Source organism: Dasypus novemcinctus, chromosome 8 (assembly GCF_030445035.2).
Source record: "Dasypus novemcinctus isolate mDasNov1 chromosome 8, mDasNov1.1.hap2, whole genome shotgun sequence".
Lineage (NCBI taxonomy): Eukaryota > Metazoa > Chordata > Mammalia > Cingulata > Dasypodidae > Dasypus > Dasypus novemcinctus.
Window position 1 is genome coordinate 126,794,058 of NC_080680.1, and position 8,057 is coordinate 126,802,114.

General features: G+C 68.1%; 2 protein-coding genes across 3 annotated transcripts in view; both read left to right on the forward strand.

Moving 5' to 3' along the window:
* Window positions 1-4,710, forward strand: part of CARD9 (caspase recruitment domain family member 9) — a 10,063-nt gene extending 5,353 nt beyond the window's left edge. For both annotated transcript variants that reach the window (XM_058302730.2, XM_058302731.2), the window contains exons 8-15: window positions 135-278; window positions 468-593; window positions 1,662-1,853; window positions 2,318-2,359; window positions 2,659-2,707; window positions 3,714-3,790; window positions 4,287-4,375; window positions 4,459-4,710. In XM_058302730.2, the coding sequence (XP_058158713.1) occupies window positions 135-278; window positions 468-593; window positions 1,662-1,853; window positions 2,318-2,359; window positions 2,659-2,707; window positions 3,714-3,790; window positions 4,287-4,375; window positions 4,459-4,558 (819 nt within the window). In that variant the 3' untranslated portion in view covers window positions 4,559-4,710. The remainder of the gene's footprint in view (window positions 1-134; window positions 279-467; window positions 594-1,661; window positions 1,854-2,317; window positions 2,360-2,658; window positions 2,708-3,713; window positions 3,791-4,286; window positions 4,376-4,458) is intronic.
* A 146-nt stretch (window positions 4,711-4,856) lies between these two features.
* Window positions 4,857-7,495, forward strand: DNLZ (DNL-type zinc finger). The gene is made up of 3 exons (XM_004459598.5): window positions 4,857-5,219; window positions 5,681-5,820; window positions 7,221-7,495. The coding sequence occupies exons 1-3, from the start codon at window positions 4,986-4,988 to the stop codon at window positions 7,384-7,386; spliced, it is 540 nt and encodes a 179-aa protein (XP_004459655.1). The 5' UTR covers window positions 4,857-4,985; the 3' UTR covers window positions 7,387-7,495.
* The last annotated feature ends 562 nt before the right edge of the window (window positions 7,496-8,057 follow it).

Sequence of the window (8,057 nt, forward strand, 5' to 3'; positions counted from 1 at the left end):
GGGTGCAGGGCTGGAGGCCCCATCCAGGTGGGGCAGGCGGGGCGGGTGCAGGGCTGGAGGCCTCCGTCCAGGTGGGGCCTTGTATCCAGGTGGGGCCTCGTAGCCAGGCACTCCTCTCCCCGTGCTGCTTGCAGGTGGGGAAGCGAGACAAGAACAGCCCCTACATCCAGGTGCTGGAGGAGGACTGGCGGCGGGCGCTGCGGGAGCACCAGGAGCAGGCCAGTGCCATCTTCTCCCTGCGCAAAGACCTGCGCCTGGGCGAGGCCCTGCGTGCCCGGGTAAGCGGGCTCAGGTAGGGGCTGGGTGGGCACCGGGCCCGGGAGGGGAGGTGCTTGGCCCTCAGTGCGGCATCCCCCCTTCACCCCTCCCTGGAGGCACAGGGGCCCGGCCCTCCAGCTCCCCCAGAACCAGCAATGGGGGCCCATGCCCGAGGGGCCGGTGGGGCTGCTGAGCGGCCGTCCCCACAGTGCCTGGAGGAGAAGGAGCTGTTCGAGCTGCAGTGCCTGGCGCTGCGCAAAGACTCCAAGATGTACAAGGAGCGCACAGAGACCATCCTGCAGCAGATGGAGGAGGTGGCCCTCGAGCGGGACCAGGTAGGGCCTCGCGCTTTCCCAGGGCCCCGCAGGGCAGGGACGCCAGGGGAGGCTTCCCCACCCGCCTGGGCACACAGGGGCCTTGCAGGGGCTTTTCAAATGGCACTCAGGCCACGTGCTCGTTTAGGGACCATAAACCAACGCACAGTGGCATATGAAAAGCCGGCGCTCGGCCACTCCTGTCCCGCCCCATCCACGGCCAGGGGGCCCCCGGTCCACCTCCCAGCTGCCCTTCAGACTTCCTTTTCAAAGTATTACTTTTGGCTTGTTCTGCAAACACGGGACCTGCCTATCTGTCTTGTCTGGAAGTAGCTTTGGTGATTTTAGATCTGGGCCCCCCCATGGGGCACCTCTCCTGCACCGTTACCCTGACATGGTTGTGGGGGCTCGTCTGACTTCTCCCCGCTACAGACGAAACTCGGCAGGGTAATTTGGCCTGACATTGTAGACCCTTTGCAAACCAGCAGAGCCACTGCTAGAAACCTGCTGTGTGGACGTAAGCAGTGGTGCAAAGAAAGTGTGGTCTGGGCGTGTCAACTGCAAGGTCACGTTCGAGACCGCAAGCTGGAAACTGCACCAGCGAACTCCAGGGGGGCGAGCCTAGTGAAGCGTGCTGTGCTCACTTTCAGGGCCATCGCACAGCCCTAAACAAGCACGAGCTCCATGTAGAACTAGGTCCAGAATTTCTAAAACACGGACCTGTGGCACAAGCACACAAGGGTCCACGTGGGGAGGTCAGGGGGAAGTCAGGGGCTGGCACGGGCTCTTTCTGTGGCCGAGACCCTGGCGACTTCCCCTTCTTCATTTTTCTCTGCACGTTGTTCACTTTCTGTTACACGCCTCGGTGGCTTTTGCAGTCCCCCAGACACTCAGCAATGCCCGCTAGATCAAGGGGTCTGTCCCGGGTGTGCCCCGCCTGCCCCGCGGCCCTGCCCGTTGCTAGAAGTTGAGCAGGGAACTTTGCTAGAAGGCCGAGGAGCCTGCCGTGAAGTGAGAGGGCAGGAGAGAGAAATGAAAGCGTTGCCTGGCGCCCGGGGATGCTCAGCTCTGCCCTGCCCATCCCTGCAGGCCATCGCGACGCGGGAGGAGCTGCACGTGCAGTGCGCCCGGGGCCTGCAGGAGAAGGACGGGCTTCGAAAGCAGGTCCGGGAGCTGGGCGAGAAGGCGGATGAGCTGCAGCTGCAGCTGTTCCAGCGCGAGGGCCAGCTCCTGGCGGCGGAGGGCAGGCTCAAGCGGCAGCAGCTGGAGACGCTCGTCCTGGTGGGCGCGGGGGCCGGGGTGCGGGGACCCTGGGGCAGGCTAAGCTCAGACCCTTGGGGGCCAGTGCTGCGCTGGGGGCTCTGCAGGACTCAGGGGCCCCAGGGACTGCTCCCCAGAGGCCAGAGCCCAAGGGAGGAGGGAGAGGCTGGGAGGGGGGCCTGGGAGTCCCCGGCTCTTGTGAGCCCCCTCCTAGCACAGGGCCCACGGGCTGGAAGTGGGGCCGCTGGACAGGGGCCACGACGAAGGTGACACCCGTCCAGCGGGCCCCAGCCGTCTGCTTCGGAAGCAGCGAGGATGCTGCAGGGCCGTTCCAGGGCAGGGGACAGGGCCGGACCTGGCCGAGGACGCTCATGCTCTCTGAGGATGGCGGCCTGGGCCCCCTCCCCTCACCCTAGCCCACGCCATCCTGGGGGCAGCTCGGAGCCCCCCCAGCCTGCTGACCAGCCCCCTTCTTATGACCCCAGAGCTCCGACCTGGAGGACAGCTCGCCCAGGAACTCCCAGGAGGTGAGCGTTAGCCCAGGGTGGCACGGGGCCAGCCTCCCCGCAACCTGGGCCCCCATACCCCTCGCCAAGGCCAGAGGCCGCCATGTGCCCAGGGGCACAACGTGGCACGGACAGCGCCCACCGCCTGGCCTCCCTGTGGCGTGGGCCTTCCTGCCGGGCCCCCACCCTGCCCCCAGCCCAGCTGAGCAGCAGAAGACCCGGGAAGCTCTGTGGAAGGGGCAGTGCCGCCTGCACAGCTGGGGGCTCGGTAGGGGCACGGCGGGGGCACAGGTGCCAGCGGGATGGTCTGTCTCTGCTAGCTCTCGCTCCCGAGGGGCCTGGAGGAGGACGCCCAGCTCTTGGACAAAGGTGAGGAGGCGAGCCTGGGGTGTGGGCGTGGGGGTGGCCGGGGCCCGCGACCTGGGCCCACGCCTCGTCCCACCCGGTGGGCAGACAGGGGCTCAGAGCAGCCGGGCAGCCACCCAGCCTCCGCCAGCAGATGAGGCTCGAGCCTGGGGGCCTGGGGGCCAGGACATGAGCAGCAGGTGTGCCATGCTGGGGTGCGAGGACAAGAAGCGGGGGAGGAAGGGGGCAACGGGGCTGCTGGGGGCCAGCGGGGGCCTCCATCTGACTTGCGGTTTAAAGGTCCCCCGCCGTGGGTGGAGCTGGGGGCAGAGTTGGGTGGAGGCAGCCACCGTGTCCCCAGGAGAGGGGCCGCGTGAGGAGCGGGGCACTGGGTAGTAGGGCTGGGGAGGGGTCCAGGCGACTTCCTCAGCGCCCGACCCCGACTTCTAAAGGGAAAGGACGGCAGCGAAATGGAGAAGTGGAGGTGGCGTGGGGGTGGGGTGGGTCAGGCACGAACTGGAGGCCGTGGAGCCCCTGCGGGGGACAGGGGGCCTTCAGCTCTGGCAGGTCCCAACCCAGGGTGCCGTGGGGGTCAGAGGGCAAGGGGAGGGGCTGTCACAGCCCCTTTGGGGATCCAGGCACATCAGCCCACCCCCAGGCCCCCTGGCCCTGGCCCGTCATAGGCTTCCTACAGCCTGGACTGTTCTGCTCCTGACTCCTGCTCAGCCACCCCCGAGGCCACCCCCAGCCCCCCGCTAATGCTACCCTGAGGTGCCGCCCAGAAGCTGCCCTCGGTCCCCGGTGGCAGTCGGCTTGGAGCAGCTGGCGTCCACAGCAGGGCCTTCCAGCAGCCTCTGCCCTGCCCGGGGCCTCCCCAGGGAGCGAGGAGTGGGCCTCGGTTTCCACGCCGGTGAAGTGGGATGTCGTCACTGGGTCTGTGGGAGGGTCCCACGAGGCCTTGTAAGATGGCCCTGTGACATCGGGCGCGGGGCAGGCAGGCAGGGCTGGTGGGCACAATCCTTCCTTGCAGGAGGTGCGGCTGAAGGCGCGAGCCTGGAGCAGCCCTGCGTGGCCCCGCAGCAGGACCGGCCCGGCCTGGCCCCCAACGTAAGGCTGGAGCAGGTCCCTCCACCCTGGCTCGCCGGCCCCGGGTTGTGGGAGGTTGATTCCTTGGGCCGGGTTCACCCTGTGGCCCTGGACGGCTCTGCGTGGTGACTGCAAAAGTCTGTGCACAGCCCCTGGGGGGCCAGAGGAGGACATGCCCCGCGGGAGGCGCCTGCTCCTGGGCCCGGAGCCAGGCGGTTTCAGGGGCCTGTGAGGGCAGGAGAGGAGCCTGTTGGGAACCTCACCTGCTGTCCCGTGCCAGGTCGGCCCAGCCCACGAGCCCCCCTCTGCCACCACGTTGCAGCCCAGCCCAAACTGGCTACCAGGGCTTGGAGAGGCCCTTGACCTCCTGGCCTCTGTCCTGTCCACGGGAGGCAGCAGCACAGCCCCGCTGGCTCACGGGGCGCATGGCACAACCCAGGGCCCAGATGGGGGCTTCCGTCCCGCCGCCCCCCCCCCCCCCCCGCAGCCCCAGGAGCTCGATTCCCTCCTCCTCCAGGACGCAGGCCTGGGCAGCCGGGATCCCGCGGAGAAGGAGAAGGAGAAAGAGCGGAGGCGCCTCAAGGAGAGCTTTGAGAACTACCGCAGGTGCGGGCGGCGGCGGCCCCCAGGCTCCCGCGGTGTCGGCCAGGGGGCGGCCGCCGGGTCCCTGCAACGTGTGCCCCCCACAGGAAACGGGCGCTCAGGAAGGTGCAGGCCAGCGCGCGGCAGGGGGAGGTGGACTGGGAGAACACGACGGGCAGCGACAACACGGACACCGAGGGCCCCTAGCCGCCGCCGCCGCGCCCCTCCGGCGCCCCGACTGCGCGGACCTCGCCCCTGGCACGAGCGTGCCCCGTCCCCGAGGGCCCCGCGTGCTTCCAGCGGAGCCGTTCCCCTCTGTCCGCGACATCGGTGTCAGTAAAAAGGCTTCTCCTGGTTTCCTACGTCATCCACATTCACTGGGACAAATGCCAACGGGGTCCCCCGGGGGCTCCGGGGCTCGGGGGTCATAGCGCGCGCTCCCGCGAGTCCTTCCGCGCGCCACTAGCGCGCCCCGCCGCGGCCGCCAGAGGGCAGCAGAGCGCAGGCCCGCCCCCGCTCGGCGCCGGCAGCCGCGGGCGTCACTTCCGTCCCCACTTGCCCGCTCCCAAGATGGCGGCGGCGGGGCCTCAGCGGCGGAGGGCGGGCTCGGGGGCGGGGCGAGGGTGACAGCAGGATGCTGCGGGCCGCGCTAGGGCGCACGCCGGTGCTGCTGAGCCGCGCGCGGCCCCGGGGACCCGGCCTGAGGTGGCTGTGGGGGCGCGGGGCCCCTCCGGAGGCTGCGGCGAGGCGGCGGGCCTGGGCCTGGGGCTGGCGGCGCTGGAGCTCGGAGCTGGGACCGGAGCCGGGGCCCGGGGCGGTGCTGGGGCGCGTGGAGGCGGCGCACTACCAGCTGGTCTACACCTGCAAGGTGGGCGCGCGGCGGCGGGCGCGGCTAGGCCTGGGGATGGCGGGTGTTCTGCGAGGGGGCGGGCTCTCACCTAGGAGGGGCGTGGCTTTTCTGGGGGCGTGGCTATCACTTGAGAAGATGGCGCTAATCCGGAAGGACGCGCCTTCTGGGCGGGGCTAAGGCGGACAGGGGCACTTCTTAGGGGGCGGGACTAAACCGTGGACGGGATTTCCTGGGTGGGCGTGGCTAAGCCTGGAGGGGGTGGACCTCCTGGGAGGGGCGGCCTCTTAGGGTGAGGCTAAGCCTGGGGTGGGACTTCTGGGTGGGCGGGGCTAAGCCGGGAGGGGCGGGTCTCTTAGGGGCGGGTCTAAGCCTGGGGTGGGACTTCTGGGTGGGCGGGGCTAAGCCGGGAGGGGCGGGACTCCCGGGAGGGGGCGGACCTGCACAGCCTCCATCACGCGGCTCCTTGACCCCGTGCCCAGGTCTGCGGGACTCGGTCCTCCAAGCGCATCTCCAAGCTGGCCTATCACCAGGGCGTGGTCATCGTGACCTGCCCCGGCTGCGGCAACCACCACATCATGGCCGACAACCTGGGCTGGTTCTCGGACCTGGACGGGAAGAGGTGAGGCTGCCCGGCAGGACGCCCGGGCCTCTTCCCCTGCTGTGGACGTGGCTCAGCCCCACCGCTCCAGCCCTGGTCCGACTAGGGTGTTCTGGTTTCAAACAGCAGGAGGGCAGAGGTCCTGTCTGAGTTTGCTAAAAGCCGCTGGAAACCGAAATAAGCTGGGTTTTACCAAGGGGATTTGCTAGGTTACAAGCTTACAGTTCTCAGGCAGTGACAGTGTCTAAGTGAAGGCATCAGGCGAAGACCTGTCCCCAGAGGTCGGCTGCTGGCCATCCTGGACTCCTGCCACGTGGCAAGGCACAATGGCAGTCTCCACCTTCTCCAGGCGCACCTGCCTGAGCTCGGCTGTGGCACAGGGCTCGCCTCTCCCCTCGCCTCTTGGAACCTCTTTCCATGACTCTGAGAAACTCTGATTCTAGTCTCCAGCCTCTGGTCTCTCAGCCTCTCAGGGTTTCTCCGTTTCTGCATCTTCTTTTTTGTGTCTATAGGTTTTTTGTCCTTTTTTTTATAAAGGACTCCAGTAAGGTGATTAAAAGAGTCTCGCCATCTTTTAATTATAAAAGATCCCTAAACTAATGAAAAGGTCCTGTCTGCGGTGGATTCACAGGTACAGGGATGGGTTCAGTTTAGGAACAGGATTTTCTGGGGGCCACAAAAGACTCAAATCAGCACAGTGCCCAAGGTGAGGTGTTTTCACTTGCTAAACCTTGCCACCCTAAATATCTCACACTCGCACTCGGACAGAGCGAGGCGACGTGACAGCCATGGCAGGCCCTGCCTCCCACCGAGCCCCGGGTCCTCCTGCGAGGGGGCTGGGCCTGGGGCACCACACAGCCGCCTCCTTTAGCTTCAGGCTTCTCCTTGACCCCTGCCCAGTGACCCCCCCTGGCCTGGCCTTGGTGCTGGCGGAAGGAGCAGGTGTCTACCCCAGGGCCCCTCCCCGGGCAGTGAGGGGCTAGTGTGGCTCGGCCACAGTGCTTTCTCTTCCACTGCCTACCGGGGGTGCTTCCGATCTGGGGGGGGGGGGCGTGCGTGAGGCGGTGTGCGCGGGACCCTGGCCTCAAAGCGTGGCCCCACACGCTCTCTGGGGAGGCGGTGGGGGTGGCCGGGTCTGCTGGCACCTGACCTCGGCCGACCACCTGCGAGCGGGGCAGTGCAGTGCTGAGCCCCTCCCGGCTCCCCGGGCTTCTCCTTCCGGCACGTCCCAGTGGGGCAGAAACCATCCCCTTCCTGTTTTGTGCTTCCAGAGGCAGCTCTTAGCGACAGGCAGGCTGGGGCAGGCGGGGGTGTCCGAGTCCTGGCGGGAGGGAGCCCGAGGCCGCATGCTGCTGGGACAGGCTGCCGGCGCGGCCCCTGGTGCCCTGGGCTGGAGCTAACGCTGGTTCCTTGTCTCTCAGGAACATCGAAGAGATCCTGGCGGCCAGAGGGGAGCGGGTGCGCCGAGTGACTGGGGAGGGGGCCCTGCAGTTGGTTTTGGAGGCGGCGGCGGCCCCCCCGTCCTCTGCTGCACCGGACGCCGGTGAGGACCAGGACCCCGGCCCCCCTGGCAAGGCGCCCAGCTGACCACCGCCCTCCCTTGTGCTGGGGACCTGCCGGCTCCCTCCTGCCCCCGAGGGAGGTGCCTAGCCCTTGGCCCGGACGGCCCGTCCTGGAAATAAACAGCTCGGCCACGCGCTGGGGCTCCCGCCCCCTGCCGGTTTCTCTTTCTGGAGTCCGAACCCCTCACTCAGATCCCCGGCTCCACTAGAGAGGAGTCCCTGCTGCTGGGGCACGTGGCCCGCAGCGCCCCCCACCCACAGAGCGCCCCAGCCGGGAGCACGCAGCGCAGAAGCTCCTCTGGGCTCTCGCCCTTCTGCAGGGAAGGGTGCTGCGATGCCCTGTTATTGGGTCTCAGGGGGGGAGCAGAGGTACCTGACGGGCCTTGCGGGGTGGGGGCTGAGCAGCGCCCCCTGCTCGCCCCTCCCCCGCCGCCTGCCCTGGCAGCTCCACAGATCCTCCTCCCAGGCCACCCACTGTCCCTGCTGGGAGCATCGGGGGTCCCCTGTGGGGCCAGGCAGGCCAGCCCTGACCTTGACCGCCGGCCGTTGGGGAGACCCAGTGAAATCCCAGCCCATCCACCGTGGCTGCGGGGGGGTGGGGGGTGGGCAAGGCCTCAGCTCAGAGCACCCAGAAGAAAAGGCCCCCAATGTGGGACCCCCACCCCTGGCCGTGCTTGCGTTCCCAGGATTCCCTGT

Bases quoted from the DNA above. Each gene is read 5' to 3' on its own strand.
- DNLZ (XM_004459598.5), top strand. From the start codon at position 4,986: ATGCTGCGGGCCGCGCTAGGGCGCACGCCGGTGCTGCTGAGCCGCGCG. The intron at 5,220-5,680 runs GTGGGCGCGCGG...CCCCGTGCCCAG, and splicing joins AGCTGGTCTACACCTGCAAG to GTCTGCGGGACTCGGTCCTC. The intron at 5,821-7,220 runs GTGAGGCTGCCC...CTTGTCTCTCAG, and splicing joins TCGGACCTGGACGGGAAGAG to GAACATCGAAGAGATCCTGG.